At 36.7% G+C, this 19,175-nt stretch overlaps 1 protein-coding gene across 1 annotated transcript in view; it reads right to left on the reverse strand.

Annotated features, from left to right (window-relative positions):
* KALRN (kalirin RhoGEF kinase) overlaps nt 1-19,175 on the reverse strand; it is a 545,114-nt gene that overhangs the window by 251,596 nt on the left and 274,343 nt on the right. The window contains exon 3 of the mRNA XM_058195145.1: nt 14,325-14,439. Within this exon, the coding sequence (XP_058051128.1) occupies nt 14,325-14,439 (115 nt within the window). The remainder of the gene's footprint in view (nt 1-14,324; nt 14,440-19,175) is intronic.

A 19,175-nucleotide genomic window follows, 5' to 3' on the forward strand; every position in this document is an offset into this window, starting at 1 on the left:
TATGAAGCCGCTGGGTGAGATCATCAGTGGCTTCGGTGTGAGGTACCAGCTGTACGCTGATGACACCCAGCTGTACTTTTCCACACCGGGCCACCCCAACGAAGCTATCGAAGTGCTGTCCCGGTGTTTGGAAGCCGTACGGGTCTGGATGGGGAGAAACAGGCTCAAGCTCAATCCCTCCAAGACAGAGTGGCTGTGGATGCCGGCATCCCGGTACAGTCAGCTGAGTCCACGGCTGACTGTTGGGGGCGAGTCATTGGCCCCGATGGAGAGGGTGCGCAACTTAGGCGTCCTCCTGGATGAACGGCTGTCTTTTGAAGATCATTTGGCGGCCGTCTCCAGGAGAGCTTTCCACCAGGTTCGCCTGGTGCGCCAGTTGCGCCCCTTTCTAGACCGGGATGCCTTATGCACGGTCACTCACGCCCTCGTGACGTCTCGTCTGGATTACTGCAATGCTCTCTACATGGGGCTCCCCTTGAGGGGCATCCGGAGGCTTCAGTTAGTCCAGAATGCGGCTGCGCGGGTGATAGAGGGAGCCCCTCGTAGCTCCCGTGTGACACCTATCCTGCGCAGACTGCACTGGCTACCTGTGGCCTTCCGGGTGCGCTTCAAGGTTTTGGTGACCACCTTTAAAGCGCTCCATGGCATAGGGCCGGGCTATTTACAGGACCGCCTACTGCTACCGAATACCTCTCACCGACCCATGCGCTCTCACAGAGAGGGACTCCTCAGGGTGCCGTCAGCTAGGCAGTGCCGTCCGGCGATACCCAGGGGAAGGGCCTTCTCTGTGGGGGCTCCCACCCTCTGGAACGAACTTCCCCCAGGACTCCGTCAACTTCCAGACCTCCGAACCTTTCGTCGCGAGCTTAAAACACACTTATTCATTTGCGCAGGACTGGATTAGTTTTTAAATTTATATTGGTTTTAAATGGGTTTTTATTATTTATATTGCTTTTTAATTCGGCTTTGTAGAATAAGTTTTTTAAATGTGGTTTTAGTGTGTATTTATATGTCTTTTACTTGCCTGTGAACCGCCCTGAGTCCCTCGGGAGATAGGGCGGTATATAAATGTGATTAATAATAATAATAATAATAAGTATACAGCCTCAACCAAGCCAAAAAAAAAAAAAGCTTTTCCCCTTAATTCCAGTGTTTCAGTTTTCTTTTGCTCAAGGCTTTATATTTCTGATCAAACTGTAATTCTTGATACTGTTAATTTAACTAACTGACATTATGAACATTTACAGTGGAACATGAGGGGACAAGTAACAATACATGCATCATGACATCATTGAGCAAGTGAGGTGAATTACATATGGTAACCATTTATGTCATGATGCAATTGATGCAAATTACATTTGCACAATGGCATCACTTTATATATGTGATGTTATCATGGCTTCTACCAGACAACCATGCCTGACATCAATAATTTAGCTCAATTGCAATTATATATCTCTGAATTCTAGATGGTTCCATTTTTCTTGCTTTGTTGGTTGATACAGCTTGCCCAAATAGACTATAAAAGGCAATATTTCAGTGAGAAACATTAAGATTGCACAAATAGGCCTAAGGGAGCATGTTAATTTTTAATTTGAGTGTAATTTCAACTGTGACTAATGTGAAAGCTAAAATAATTGGCAGGTTTTGTTGATTAGGCCCCAAATGTCTGCACAGAACAAATTAAGTTCAGCTTTAATGAAAATGGGTGTATCAGGTAATACTTCTCAGTAGCGTTATTTAAAGACATTTAGTACCTTTGGCAAAGAAGTAAGATGGCATGCTCTCACACCTTAGATCTGAGTGGACTTCTGCACAGCATTGATCAACCTATTTTCTCCTTGTTAATTGCATGCCTAACTCTGGGTATCAAGTCATCTTCTCTCCTTCATCCTTAACCCTGTGTGTAATTTTAAAGGAGAAAAAATTGTTCCCTGCTTAGCAGATGTTTACTATCTACAATTCTTACTTATCAATCTCTTTGGAGACCTATAAAAATATTATCAGCATATACAGATAGTCCTTAATAGTGCAGAAACTCATCAGGTAGAAAATTTTGCAGGCTGGTAAATATCTAAAGGGAATGCGTGCTTGGTTGTATCTGTCTTCATGCTTAACAAAATTTACTGGAATTTTTTTTTGTTCCAAAGAAGAGCATTAAAACTGTCCGGTTTCCATAGTTTCTTACTAGTCAATGAACTTGTTAAAATACATAAATAATGTAACAAATTCTGATACTGTAATTAATTGGATATAAGGGGCAAACTTCAAATCTAAAACTAGAATAATTAGTTGAACATTGCCGCTAATTGCTCTCAGACATCTCTGCAGTGAAAGCAGGATGAACTGCTCTCCCTCCAAATGTGGAATGATGCAACATAATTTTAACGTTTATGTTTGGTCCTGGAGATTTCAGTATATTTATAAGCGTAATACATACTTTTGACATTCCTGGACAATTACCATCAGGACTGTGTTCTTGGCTTTCTTTCAAAAAATTCACCATGATATCAATTTGACAGATTCTGGAGAAAAGAATGGTCTTTAAAAATATATTGAAAGCACATTCTGTAATCTCAAGGAGTCTCATTTTACATTCTTTTTTTTCCTGAGAATGAGATATTTTATTATAATATACCCAAACACTATAACTTTCCCAAACTGATATCATTGTGTAGATTTTACACTATACTACTGCAATATAAACAAAGCAGGCTCTTAGGTTTGGGAGGGAATAGATGAATAATGTACTTTTATAATCCATTATGCAAGTGTCCAAAATATTAATATATTTCATTAATTCTCAACCCTTCCTTCCTTCCTCCCTCCCTCCCTCTGTTCAATCCAATCCCATCTGGTCCTTTGGCTATTCTATTATAAATGTTTTCTATAATATTATTTTTTACAGAATAGCACAGTACTTTGATCATATATTGAAACACAGAAGACATTATTATGCTAATACTTCCTATTTCTAATATGGAATTTGCCATGCTAAGCTGATGTTGTCACATAACTGTCCCTCCCAATCCTAAACCAGATGTTTTCCTGGCTATTCACAAATTATCTGAACACCTCAGAATCCACCCCTGTTAAAATTCTTTTGCCCTCTCACATCACATTTACTTAAACTAAACCATAACCATTTTGTGGCTTTTTCACTCAATCGGATTGAAAAACAGATACGGCCAGTCTAGCATAATTATGGCAAAGTTAGTTTTAGAAGGGAAGACTCAGAACATTCAATGATGTTGTTTATATTAGGGTCTTGCCACACAATCCAGTCCTGTGTAATCTAGTAACCAAGCACATGCCCCAATGGCAATTTAATTCAAACTTAATAAATCTCATAGTCTTTGGTCTTCTTGGTAAGTCTGTCTGCAAAACAGAGGTTTGAAAGCCAAAATATTGTTGAAACATTGTATTTGATTTGAAAAGACACAAGACTTGCCTAATGCAAGGAGCAGTTATAGAAATGAACAGAATGCTTTTCCCTGTTGCCTTTAAACGTCTGCTTTATTTATGATAAATTCAACATTTTAGTACAGTCAGGAAATTATTTCAGAGAGTGAGAGACCATCATTTAGAATTGATTTTGCTTCCAATAATAATTTTAGCCAAAAACTCACACTAACAATATAGTAAATATTGTACTAAACATTGTAACTATCAACTATCAAGTCATTTAATTATTTTCACATGTGGAAGCAAAGCAGATTACATCATTTAAAATAAAAGTTATCATTCACTTAATTTTTTTACACATGTGCCTTGCCAAATCATGAAATGACAGAGGATACCAGATATCTAGCTATCAGTTTAATAACAAATCTCTTTTAATACTTTGAAAACATTGGGCTTTTTTATATGCAGCCTTCCATGTGCATCCAATCAACAAAATTTGCACCTTTTTTTTTTACAAAGATCTATTACATATATTATACTTTATGATCACCAAGAAATTGCTTGAAATTAAGCCAGGGCAGCACTTTAGATTAGAATATTTTGCCAAATCAAGTATCTGTTCCTGAAATAAGTCCTTTGATTTTTTTTTTAAATGGGCTTTGAAGCAGCTACATTGTCACTGAAAAGTAACAATGCAACTACCCTTCAAAAAGACCTCGACTATGTGTCAGATTGGTCTAACAAGTGGCAACTTCAAATCTCAACCAACAAATGCTCTGTCTTACACATTGGCAAAAAAAAAAATCAAAACATAAAATACAAATTAGATGGACATGACCTTATAGATGACCTTCACTCTGTCAAAGACCTTGACAGAGTGAGGGTCATTTCTAAAGATCTAAGTGCCAGGGCCCACTGTAATAACATTGCCAAAAAGGCACTAAGGCCTAATCTTGCATAGCTTCTTCTCTGGTAATATTGTACTACTAACTAGAGCATACCAAACATTTGCTAGACCAATTCTTGAATACAGCTCATCTGTCTGGAACCTGCACTGCATATCGGACATAAATACAATCGAGACAGACCAGAGATATTTTACAAGAAGAACCCTCCACTCCTCTATCCACAATAAAATACTACCTTATGCCACCAGACTCCAAATTTTGGGCTTAGACAACTTAGAACTATGCCGACTTCAGTCTGACCTAAGCATAGTCCATAAAATTATCTACCACAATGTCCTACCTGTCAATGACTACTTCAGCTTCAACCACAACAATACATGAGCAAATAATAGATACAAACTCAAGGTAAACCGCTCCAAACTTGATTGCAGAAAATATGACTTCAGTAACAGAGTGGTCAATGCCTGGAATGCACTATCTGACTCTGTAGTTTCTTCCCCAAATCCCCAAAACTTTAAGCTTAAACTGTCTACTGTTGATCTCACCCCATTCCTAAGAGGTCTGTAAGGGGCGTGCATAAGAGCACAAATGTGCCTACCGTTCCTGTCCTATTGTTTTCCTTCGTTATATCCAATTAATATAGTTATTATATACTCATACGCATATATATGCTTATGTGTTGTATAGCTGTTTCATGCTTATGCTTATATATACGGTGTGACAAAAATAAATAAATAAAAATAAATAAATATCTGTGAGTAGGTTATATAGAAAAATAGTGACTGGCTATTACAGTGAAAAACATTTAAAACCAGCTTTAAAAATATGTATTATTTTATGTATAAGGCTTCCTTTTGGATAGCAAATTAATGTCAAGTTATGAGCTTATATAAAGGGGAACTTTATTAAATAAAATATATAATGTGCAATGAATGTATAAGACACAGTGTATTTGCTTCAGTATTAGTCTCTAGCATCTAAATATAAAAAGTAATCAGCTAGTAGATTTTGACTGATAAACATGAGGCATTTAATCCTTCACTTTCAACCCAAAAATAATTAAATGATTCTCACGATATGCTGCAAATCCATTCTGTGTATCTCAGTAATCAATGGGCTGCTGACCATGTAATACAAAAATACATGAAAGAATAGAGATACTTTGGCAAAAACGGGAAAAATGTGCTAAATTAAAAAATTAACAAATTCATTGTCATATAAGCTATTATAAATTTATCATCCATGAACAATACTTGTTTAATTGGGATAGTCTGTAACCTTAACAGAATAACAGAGTTAGAAGGGATCTTCCCATACCATTTCAGACAAATTGGTTGTCCAATCTCTTCTTTAAAATCTCCAGTGTTGGAGCACTGCCATTCCACTGGTTGATTGTTCTCATTGACAGAAAATTTCTCTTTAGTTCTAGGTTGGTTAGTTTCCATCCATTGCTTCTTATTCTGCCTTCAGGTGCTTTGCAAGAATAGGCTGCTCCCTTCTTCTTTGTGGCAGCCTCTTAGATAATGGAACACTGCTATCATATCACTGCTACTCTTTCTTTTCATTAGAGTAGACATACCCAATTCCTGCAACCGTTTTTCATTTGTTTTAGCCTCCAGTCCTAATCATCTTTGTTGCTCTTCTATGCACTCTTCCTAGACCTAGAGTCTCAACCTAACAATAGAGAATAAACTACACATACATAAACTCTTAACCTGAATGCTCCATTTCTTTAGCTAAAGGAAGACAGGTAGCATTTGATAATCAATGATAATTAACAGAATTCTCATTTATTTAGAAAATGCTTCATATGTTTATGTTCACATTCAATAATTTCTATAGCTAAGAATGTTACAAAAATATGGGTAGTCCTCAACATATGACCACAATTAACCTAAGAATTTCCAATGTAAGTCTTTGCAATTGTAAGTCAGGTCAGACCCAATTTCGATAATGTTTTCAATTATTGTTAAGTGAATTTGAAAGCAAATCTAACTTTTCCAATGGATATTTTTTGCCAGAAATTGGCAAAAAGATAGCAAATTGTGATCACATGACCACAGGACACTGCAACCAGTCATAAATCTGTTGATAAGCATCCAAATTGTGATCACATGATCATGGGAGTGGTACGATGGTTGTAAATGTGATAATAACTTTTTCAGGTCATAATTTTTTTTTCTAAGGCTGTCATAGCTTTGAACCACCATTAAACAAAGAGTCAAAAGTTGAGGACTACATGTATACATCACATGCATCAGTATACCATTTATATTCATAGTTAGCTTACTGGAAGAAATGGATCAATGATCCTAATTAATAAGAATCTTCTTAAATGTTAGATGTAAACTATTTGTTACATTATTACTGGAGTTTCCAATTTGATATCAGTCTTGCAATTCTTTCATTTGTACTCAATGTTCTATTTTGACTGGCCATGTAGCCACAGCTATCAATTTATGAATGGGCAAGATTTCATGCAGGGCATCTCTGACATCATTCTGATGCTCTCAAAATTTCAAATCTTCCCATTGGCCAAAATGGTTGGGGATTCCATTCTATCATGTTCTGACACTTCTATTAGCTCAAAGTACAACTTTAGTCAGTCAACTATATACCATTTCAATTTCCTTCCTAATTGTATAATAGTTTTTCTTTATATAAGTTGCTTTATATAAGGCAATCAGTGAATCACATTGCAAATGCCAATAAATTCAATGATGCTAAAACATCTCAATTATTAGAGAGGATATTTTCAAGTGCTGCATGGTGCAGAATCCTCATAAAAATTAATGTATTGGACTAGCTTGTTTATTAAAAAACATAAATCAAACTCAAAACAAGAATGAAATACTTTCCATACAAACAATTTTTGTAATTAATTTGCAAAGAGACTAATGATATATATTCATCTAAATATATAATTAAACCTCATAAACCAAATTAACATTTTCCATATAAGCCCCCAAAAATTAATCAATTAATAAATAAACAGGATGTCCCAAATTAAGCAGTAAATTCCACTTTGAAGTCTCCCATATAAATTGAAGAGGGGAATTAAATGATCTAGTCAACCAATAAATTGGAAACAATATATTAATTTAGCTTTTCATTGTAAAAAAACAGAAATAATTTAGACATCAGCAATACCTTCTTAAACCTTTGTTTTAGTTTCTTTACAGTGATGATATCTCTGATGAAGATAATGCAAGCTCAGACCTTTGGAATCAAATACCTACTTACTTCAGAATAAGCAATACTAAACTATTAGATTTAGTTCTGATTAAATATATAAAGGATTGTTCCATCCAAGTCCTCAAGAAATATAGCAAACATTTTCAGTTTACAAAATATTTGAGTAGACAGAGCAAGATGTGTTTTTGTGTGTGTGTTTATGTCTGTGTCTCTGCGCACACGCACACACAAACACAAACACAAGTTATTTTTCCTTTCTGTTTTTCATTAGCTATCTGAAGATAGTAATGTGCACATGTGTGCATGTGTCATCTTTGTGTGTGAATACATTCTTGTATTGAGACTACTCTAGACTAAAAATGTCTAGGATGGGGAAAAAAGGATTTGAACATATTTTAAAATAAAATATCCCACATTTTACAAATAACAATTGTTTTAATTACACATGCCAACTTTTCTTTTACTTATATAGTGAAATGCTCAAATACACACTTTCCCCTCCTTTCTTCCACTAGTAACATTAAAAATGAAGAAAAAAAAAGGATGGAAAGTTGGTAAAAAAGTGGGGTGCTTCAGTAGGAAAGGGGGGGAAAAGGAACCTTGAAAAAATCTGGATGGATGGAAAAGAAAGAAACCTTTTTGAGATGTTATGAAAAGAAAGTTAAAATTCACTAGGCAGACCATCTCTTCAAAGATTTAAGCTTATCCACAATGGAATTTGAATGTTCTATAGTGGGTTTGAAGTGATTTGTACTTCCTTCTTCTCCTTTTTTCAAAAGCTTCTTTTGTTCATACAAAGAATGTAAGTATTCACAGGTTATTTGAGGAATCACATCTTTTTAAGTGTCAAGATGCAAATATAAACAAAAAGCAAACAAAAAAAACCCTATTTACATTCTTAAATAGAGAGGAAAATAAGCATTAGGAATTACAGTTTAATACTATGATACTCTTTATGCACCCTGTAAAAAAAAAGTCAGGTTTGGGCATTTCAGAAGATGGTTAAAGAGCTTTTTCCAGGGCAAGAAACCACACTTGAGTTTTGAAGAGGTTTTGGTACGTTCGGATCTTTTCCCGTGTAAGATTGAAAGTATTTAGGCAACGTTTCGATGAGATCTCACTCATCATCTTCAGGCTGGAGTTTTTGGCTTTGTTCTTATGTGACAAAGTGTCTTTGTCACATAAGAACAAAGCCAAAAACTCCAGCCTGAAGATAGTTTTAATTTTAGGGTTTTAATTAGGGTTTTAAACGGGGTTTTAAACTGTATTTAAATTTTTAGGCCGTTATTGAATCAGTTTTTTATATAGTTTTTAAATTTGTATTGTATGTACCGTTTTTATTGGCTGTGAACTGCCCTGAGTCCTTCGGGAGAAGGGCGGTATACAAATATAATAAATAAATGAATATATACATACATATACACATATACATACATATACACATATATAGATACATACATAGATACATACACACACACACACACACACACACACACACCCCAGAGGTGGGTTTCAGCAGGTTCTGACCAGTTCTGGAGAACCGGTAGTAAAAATTCTGACTGGCCCTGCCCCCATCTATTCTCTGCCTCCCAAGTCCCAGTTGATTGGGAGGAAATGGGGATTTTAGAGTATTCTTCCCCTGGAGTGGGGTGTGAATGGAGATTTTACAGTATCTTTCCCCTGCTGTGCCCACCAAGCCACGCCCACCAAGCCATGCCATGCCCACCAAGCCCTACCCACAGAACTGGTACTAAAAAATTTGAAATCCACCACTGACACATATAAATACATACATACATACATACATACACACACACACACACACACACACACACACACACACATACATACACACAAACACAGATATAGATCTAGATACAGCTATATATATATACACACACACATGTGTATATATATACACATACACATATGTGTGTGTGTGTATATATATATATATATGTGTGTGTGTGTGTGTATGTATGTATATACACACACACATACATATACATACACATATACATATACACACACACACACACACACACATCATTTTTCAAAGCATCCTTAAGAGAATATTAAGCAACATATTAAATGTTTGGACTTGGACAAGTCTCTGTGACGATCACCTATGTTAAAAAAGAAAATCCTAAATCTTAAATTTCTAAGCCTACAATCCTTGCAAGCTACAGTAACCTAAAGGGACAGTTTTACTGCTACTCTATCAAGCATGAGATTCCTGGCTATTTGATATTTATTTGTGGAAGTTTGACCTACTACCCTCCCAGTCTAAAGTCAGGAGGAATAAAGGATGCTGAGAGACCAAGCTGGGTGTTGTTACAAGTCAAATGGAAACCCAAGGCAAAAACAAAACTTTAAGGAAACTCAATCTGAAGAACAGCTGCCATATGTATAAACTAGGTAATATACATCTCAGTGCCCAAAAACCTGTTTCCTGTGTCCACTTACAGCCTTCATTGCTATTCCATTTCAACCCCTTTCCACATCATGAAAGGACTGAATAGATAGGAACTATTTTCTATTGCAACAGAAACTAGGACAACAACGTTTCTTCTTTATTTTGGAAACTTTTCAATGGTTGAGATTTATAATAGAAGCACAGACACAAAAGAGGTTTTCCCAACGTGGAAGTTGGAAGGGATTCACCCTATTTATAAATATTAAAAGAGAAACTGAACTTTATTAATATTTCTATCTTCCAGACCACTTATGAAACAAAGCATGAGCATTTTAGAGAAGCAGAGCAGAGAGTACTGGAAAGAGTAGAGAGAACCTCCACGGAGGTTGAATTGAGTTTAGTCCACTGTGGTTTTTCCCTGGCTAGCTGTCAGCAATGCAGGCCAAACTTCAAAGGCATGTTTCTGTAGAAGGATTTGTAAGGGTCCCACACGTATTATTGAACTTTGCCTGCTGACTCCTTTTGCTAAAATCATTTTCCTGGCAGCCCTCAGGGCAGTCTTAAGCAAAGACTGACAGTTGCATTTTGCGGCTATCTTCCAAAGCAAATTTGCATTGCTGTACTTCTGCCTTCCGCTTTTTATATTTCTCTCAGTAGCTTTGGAATTCTAACTGTTCAGAAATAAAGTGTCCCTTTTAATTTTCCCCAGATAAATTTGGGAGATTTTTTTTTTTTTTTTTGCCAGGACTGGCAAAAAAAAGAAGAAGGACTTGTAGACCAATTATAACACTTCTCCATCTGCCAGAGGTTTTCCTTTCTGCCAGGAGGCTCTCTCTGTAATTGCTTCTCCCAAAGGTGCTTTTTTTCAAGAGGCAACTGGACTTTCTGGTTTTTTTCTTTGAAGACGTTTCGCTTCTTGGATGAGAAGTGAAATGTCTTCAAAGAAAAACCAGAAAGTCCAGTTGCCCCTTGAAAAAAAGCACCTTTGGGACAACCATGACCCTGATGACTGACAGTCTCCATAGACTTCTGTCCGCTTGCATGAGAAAATTGTTGGGTTGAGTTTGCCACTCCAGTTATGTACCAAATATATCTACCTAAGTTGAGCACTTAGCAAAGACATCAGCCTGACAACCAAATATAGATTAGTTTGCTCTACTGTGGCTACCAATTGTTGTGAAAGTTGGACCTCAATCAAACAAACAAGACACGAAGAAAATCGACTTGTTTGAGCTGTGGTGGTGGAGAAGGCTTCTTTGGACAGCAAAGGTGACCAACAAGCAAATACTAGAACACATAACATCAGACGTGTCACTAGAAGGCCAAATCACAAAGCTGTGTCTCACTTACCTTGGCCCTATCATGTAGGGGAATTAACTGGGGAAACCAATTATGTTGGGTAGAGTTCACAGCAAAAGGAAATCTAGCTGCCAAATAACACAGTGGCTGAATACCTTCAAAGTTGACACCAGCCAGAGCACAGAACAGTGGTGGCAAACCTTTTACTCACGGAGTGCTGAACAGGGATGCGCTTTGCGAGCTTCACATATGCATGTGCTATCTGTGCTAATGTGTGACTCCGCCCCGTACACTGTGTGCACAACCACACCATCAGCGCATGTGTGTGGCTTTTGTGTGGCTCCCCCCATGCACTGTGCATGCAATCACACCATCTGCACATGCACACAGTTTTCGCACACACAATGTACGCAATGCCATCTATGCATGTGCACGTTGCACGCAAATACTCTCACGCACATGTGCAAACACGTGCACATGCACAGGAGAGCTCCGAAGACCAGCTGGGTCCCCTGAATTGCGTGCATGTGCACCAAAGGCCCGAACACCAGCTGGGGCATGCGCGCATGCACAGCTGCAGGTGAGTTGGACGACAGCTCGTGTGCCCGGAAAGATGGCTCTGGGCATGCGTGCCATATGTTCGCCATCACGGGCATAGAACAACTCAAAGAAGTAGTGCAAGATCAGAAGATGTGGAGAGACTTGGCCCATGGAATCTCCAAGAATCAGACATGACTGAACGGATAACATCATCATCATCATCAAGTTGGGCACTCAGGGCAGATTGGGGATTCTGTGGGCAGAGGCATGCTATGAAGCACAGCAGGTGACAGGGATCCTATACTCCATAGTGGAACTCCTAGGGAGAAAAAGTATTGGGAATAATTTATAGAAGCAACTTCTGACTTTCCCTGCTGGCTTTCCCATTGAAGCCAGCAGAGAAGGTCGCAAATAGCAATCATGTGACTGTGGGCTGCTGCAACCACCATAAGAGCAAGTTAATTGCCAAACCCCCAAATCACAATCATATGACTGTCGGGGTGCTGCAACAGCTGGAAGCTCAGGGACCAGTCCTAAGTACCATTCATTCAGCACTTTTATAACTTTGACTGGTTGTTGAACTAGTGGTTGCAAATCAAGAGCCACCTGCATATCAGCCTGATCAGGTAAATCAGGCAGGAAATATGACCTGATGAACTCATTTTACTTTATTGTAAAGATGTGTTAACAAAATCTTTTTATATCTGAAATACAATTCTTCACCTTCATAGCCCCCAAAAGTAGGGGGGGGTCTCTTCTGAGCCTCTTGCCCCACCCATCATCCACCCATGGGCAATGCTGCCCTTATCTGACAATTTCCTCGGCAGCATCTGTTCATACATACCATTATACTGTATGTTTGGTGAAAGATTTAAGGGAAGTGACTAAATTTTGAATTTCATAGCTATTGCTTTCAGAAAACTCATGGTGTATTTGTAATTTAAATACTGTATTTTTTTTTATTTTATTATCTTCAATTATTGAGCTCAGTTTCTATCTTTTCCCCCTTTCATTCATTGATTCATTCATTCATTCATTCATTCATACACACATACATACACATACACATGTATGTATCTATGTATGTATTACCTGGACACCTTGCCTGTACAATATTTTATGCTGCTGACCTTAGGCCGTATTGACCTTAGGCTGTAATAAATAATAATTACAAAAAATATTTTTTCTTTTCGTTTATCAATCCATGTGCAATGGGTAAATCCCAGTGCAACACACACATACTTCAGCGTAATCACATTCCTTTTTGCACTATCACTTTTTCTTCCACAAGAAGCGGGGAAAAAGACAAACTGAAAATTGTAGCAAATAAAATGTGTATGTCAATTTTAAAAATTATTTTAATTGTCTTAAGTAATCTGAAAGACAAGTAGATGATGAATTTTGAAGCACAGCTAACCAAGAAATATAGAATTTGGAGCATTCTGTCCATAAACAATAAATATTATATAATAGTTTTTGAAGATATCCTCTACTTGCTTTTTTTCCTTTATTTGATTTCAAAATAATAAATATGCCTATATTATTATGATTCTCTTTCAAGTATTAAATTAAAAACCTTATTGTTTGGCTGCAAAGTCTTAGTATCATGATTGTTTTAGAATGGTTTTGTCTTGTTGAGCTATTAAATAGTATGGTTTTTAAAAAATACTTTATAAAGGCTGCTCTGAGAATTTCATTATAGGGAAATAAATATTACAAGAAATAACAAAGTAATGATTGAAAGAAAGTAAAACCCACAATTTTTTTACATACAAATATACTTGGGTTGGTTTCAAATATGCCATTGTGCATTTATTGATACACGTAGCTAATTTGGACTTCAAGGCAGATTTTTATTTTGCACAGACATAGAGTTCAAAAACTTCCCCCTCACCATCTATTTTCTCATCTTTCCTTCACTATCCTTCATACACAAAATAAGCCATGCAGCACAATAGAGGTTAGACCATAATAAAGCCGTATTCAGACAAGGTGGTTCCTGCTTTTCGGTTGAGACGGTACTGATGAGGGGATAGGCACCTGGGTTACTGATTTATTATTTTATCAGGAAACCCAAATTAATGTGAGTTATATACAGCACGTATTAGATATAACTTCTTACGATAACAATTGTAATATATATTATGAGGAGCTTTTGATCTCAGGACATTAATCCTTTCAAGAAGACATCAGTGATGGTTAAGTGACAGCAAAACTATCATGATTCAGTCCCCATTATAGGCCCATTTCATATCACAAACGGCATGGTGGTTTGCCATTCATTCCCAACCATTTGCATAATGTACCTCCAAAATGAAAAATAGAGAGTCTGTCCAATACTAATAAAAGAATTCCATGGACTCTGCTGAGAACCAATTTACACAGAAATCTATCCCTATTCATTGACTGCCATGTGCTATGTCCCTTCACCCCATTCCACTCTGACTTGGCTGAATAAGATGTGAGGGGAGCAAGCACAAAAGGAACATTTCTTTTTTCCACACCAATATGTACCAAAGGTTTTCCAAGAACACGTCAAGGCCTTTGTTTTGAACTTTTACCTTGGTACGCTAGCCAAGTAAGTCACAAGTTTCCGAAGATCTTCCTGCCTTATTCTGTCATGATTGCTGCGTGCTGGAAATGTCAGGATGGGACCTCCTCGTTTATCACGGCCACCTGTAACAAAACAAACAATTGCTTGAAAATTAATCAGGAAACACATTACATCATGTCAGCCAAAGGAAGACGGAAATGACCGAACTGCAGCTTCTTTGTAAAAATCTCCTCTCAGTTTTTACCATTTGAGTAACTAGGGCAGTTCCCTCACTATATTGTATGCTACTACCATGTTTCCCCGAAAATAAGACCCTGTCTTATATTTTTTTGAACCCTGAAATAAGCGCTTGGCTTTATTGCCATGCACTAAAAAGCCCGATTATTATCAGGGGATGTCTTATTTTGGGGGAAACAGAGAATCACTTCAACTGGAAGTGTTAAAGGTGTTTTTTATGTTAAAAAAAAAGTCAGCAATAAATATTGTGATTATTCTGTATTTTCAAACATATGGATCTTTCAAAAGTTTAGGAGTGCCCACTAATAGCTTTGGTTAGCAAGTACAAATTTCAAACTCTTCAGATGGATGGATAGATGGATGGATGGATGGATGGACAATTAGGCATTTTCTTAATATATTTGATTTTTAAATGACAACCAATGCTACTAAATCTACAGGCAAGAACTATTCTAGCAAAACTGAGATTGACTAGGGAAAACTATTGATGATTTGTGAAAAATCACATGAAAACTGAATCTGGGGGAAAATACTTTTCAAAAATACCAAGTGATCTGTTAATAAAGTTCTGTCTCTGTTTAATATGTATAGATAGAGGTGAATCCCTTCCAACTTCCATACTAAGAAAACCTCTTTTGTGTCTGTGCTTCTATTATAAATCTCAACCATTGAATTCTGGATACATGAATTCAGAATAAAATCAGAGGGTTTTATTTTTGGACTAATGAACAGGCAAAGAAAAAAGCCATGGAACTTTATTAACTGCAGTGAGAATAAATTATAGATTCAAATATCACAAAATTTGACATGATGCACAATGGAAGAATGGTTGGTGAAGGTGATGAAACCTGCAGAGATGTCTAAATTAACTTCTCTGATTAGAGAAGACATAAAATCTACATTTATGATTGACGGGCCTTTATAGACTTTTTGAATGAAACAGAAAAAGATGCACTTATGACTTATGTGGTTTTGGTGATTAGAAAAAGATTGGATAATAGAAAAAGGTGAGGGCTTTTTTTGTAATCATAGAGTAAGAGATAACTTTATAATCACATTTGTATTCGCTGCAAAGGAAATCAGAAGCTTCTTTCCATTTCTTATCTTTTTTTCTGCCCTTTTCTCTTGCTTTCTTTTTTCTCTTTAATTTGTATTAGTTCGTGTTAGTTTTTATATTCTCTTTAAAACATAATTTTTACCACCCACCCCCAAATGGCAGTGATTTACCATTCATTTCTAGCCATTTGTACAACATAATTGCAAAATTATCACAAAATTAAAAGTAGAGAATTTATCCAATGCTAATAAAAACTCCAGGAACATGCTGAAAACCAATTTACACAGAAGCTATCCCTTATTCATTGTCTGCCATTGTCCTCAACTTATAACTGCAATTGAGTCCAAAATTTCTGTGCTGAGTGACACAGCGGTTAAGTGAATCTGGCTCCTCCATTGACTTTGCTTGTCAGAAGGTTGCAAAAAGTGATCACATGACCCTGGGACACTCTGCAACCATCATAAATATGGGTCAGTTGCCAAGTGTCTGAATTTTGATCAGGTGACCATGAGGATGCTTCAAAATAGTAAGTGTGAAAAATGGTCATAAGTCACTTTTTTCAGTGGTGTTGCAACTTCAAATGGTAACTAAATAAATAGTTGTAAATCGAGGACGATCTGCACTATATATATATATATTTTTCTGCCCCAACAGTAGCATGATGCATCTGAGATTTTATCTCTTGTGCGCTAAAATAAATTAATAATAAATTGGTTTATTTATCCACAGTGAGTTGTGTGAAAGAGGGCACCACTTGTTGAACTGCATTAGACAAGACGATGTCTCACATAATCCAATATAAGTAAATAACATTCAAAAGAAATGTTGAAGTATTTTCCTAGGGGTAATGTGGTTGTGCATCAATTAGTAATAGGAGAAAAGAAACAAACATGCTACTGTATTACCTATAATTATTAAAGGGCTATACTACTGCTTTCTATTTAATTCATCAAACAAGTTGGAAAAATATTAGGTTAGTGAAGCAAGCAAGGCCATACTCTATATATATGAAGATTCCAGATGCATAGGAAGATGCATAGGAAGATTTTAACAGTCGGTAGAGATTCTCAGTCATCCATGGTTGTCCCAAAGGTACTTTTTCAGGAGGCAACTGGACTTACTTGTTTTTTCTTTTGAAGGTGTTTCACTTCTCATCAAAGTAGCTTCTTCAGCCCTGACAGGATAGTGGGGAATTTTCTTCAAAAGAAAAAAATGAGAAAATCCAGTTGCCTCCTGAAAAAACACATTTGGGACAATCTTGACCTGGATGACTGAGAATCTCTACAGACTTTTAGATATACAATTTGGGATGAACATGCTTTGAATGATGTGGGAGTAGGAATGAATTTCTAGAGAAAAATTGAAGACTACAGGAACCGGGAGCACTACTACTGAGGACACAGATAAACCTCCAAGTGTTTCAATGACCCTCTAAAAGGATGCAGATTACAAGCTGTCCTTCCATTCCCCACTATCCTGTCAGAGCTGAAGAAGCTTCTTAGATGAGAAGCGAAATGTCTTCAAAAGAAAACAAGAAAGTCCAGTTTCCTCCTGAAAAAGCACCTTTAGGCATAGGAAGATTCCAAATCAAACTGAATTCTTGATAACTACAAAGATATGTCCATGTGTTGGCAACCATGTAGGAGTAATTCCCCTTTTACTTTTCCACAATTCTTTTTGAATTCCAGTCTAACTTGCAGCCCTGGTACTTTCTAATCCCCCCACCCCCATCCAAGTACTAAAAAGGCCTGAACTTTCTTCATTCTGCTCAGAATGCTGACCACATCACACTTAACTTTCTCAGCTCAATAGCATGGGATAAGATCCTCCACTAAGAATAGAGTGACTCAATTTCAGCTGAATTTATACTTCTATTCTTTCCTAAATTCATTTAATCTTATTTCCATGTTAATCTGTGGCCTGTAAGAACTGTAAGAACTAATGCATATCAATTCACAAAGTAGTCTGATGGATCGTTCTTGAGCATTGCTAATCTAAAAGCTGATTTCACAATCATCAACGATCTTTTCCAGTGTCAACATGAACCTTGTAAATCAGGGTGATCTACAAAAAATATTAAAGATATAACTGACCAATATTAATTTGCTTAGTGCTTGCTTCTCAAACCAGTAATTTCTGTAACTTATTTATTTCTAAATTTTAAAAACAAAATTAAAGCCAAAACTTTTAGAAATAAACCAGAGTTTAAATCAGCTTTCCAGTATGTAAACAGCAAGTGCAGAGTGATCCATTCAGCTCTTGGTACAGACTGACCTTCTTTAACCAGCAATTTATTTTTACAATCCCAGAACAGAAAGAACTTTAAAATTAGCTTGAGAGATACTTCAGAATGTTTAAAATATTCTTGGGAATGTAGATATAGTAGAATGCACAAAGAATGGCCATTTATGGAGCAACAATAGGTATTACTATATTTTAGATCGTCGACCTTTCCAAGTAAAAAAACATTTTATTTTCTGTACCCAGTGAACATTTTTCCCAAAACATTTTTTTCTACGCAAGGACAAGGGCTGGCATGAATGTCATTAACAAACAATTGAATTGGAATGTAAGTTTTCTGTCCCTGAGAACCGCTTCCAAATGCAATTGATGTTATTTTCTTCTTTTTATATATTACAACAGCAGCACATTGCATTTCCTTCCTCTTGACTCTCATTTTTCTCTTATTAACAATCTCCTTCTAAATATTTCCACAAACAGATGCAGCGGTCAAAGCCAAATTCATGCAACAATTGGCTAACATTCAGTAACTCCTAGCACATACCTTTCAAAATGGCTATTTACCTTCTTAATAATAATTATATCCTGCATGAGTAGGACATTTGTGATCCTTCAGATATTGCTAAATCGCCATGTGACATATGCTTGCTGGGGCTATTTCGATACAGTAACATCAATGTGCAGTGAGGTTGTGAAGTGTAATGTAATGTAATGTATCTGCCTGGGGAATGAGAGGTAGAAATGTGTAAAACAGTTCAAGTTGAACTGTTTTGACCTTGTAATAGATGTTTTGCATGTTCAAAATTCAAACACGAACTAGGATTCAAGACCACTCAGAAATTACAGCTGCTCCTAAATGCAGCAGCACAAGTAGTTATAAATAAAACCTTAATAAATAATATTCCTAATGTATTAGCTTCCCTGGCTATTGATGGGTTACTGGGTACAATTCAAGATGCTGATTCTCACCTTTAAGGCCTTGCATGGCACAGAACATAGCTATTGGTAGGGCTCCAGTCTACCTATCTATAAAATTCAATAGAGTTCAATAGAGACGCTGCTTTGGGCCCATCAATTAAACAGTGTTATCTTATGGAAACCAGGCGGTATCTCTCTTGAGGCCCCAAGACTGCTGGTCTTTAAAAAAACTTCCCAAAGCTGGATCTTCCTCCAGATAACAGAACAGGATGGTGTATGAGTCCATTATAATTATGTTAATACATTGTCCCTAGTGTATTGCATTTTTTTTATTGTCTACTTTTCATATTGTAATTTTTAAACTTTTGCTACCTACCCAAAGTTGCTTAGTAATGGGCAGCAACA

This window comes from Ahaetulla prasina, chromosome 1, assembly GCF_028640845.1.
Source record: "Ahaetulla prasina isolate Xishuangbanna chromosome 1, ASM2864084v1, whole genome shotgun sequence".
In the NCBI taxonomy this organism is placed as follows: Eukaryota; Metazoa; Chordata; class Lepidosauria; order Squamata; family Colubridae; genus Ahaetulla; species Ahaetulla prasina.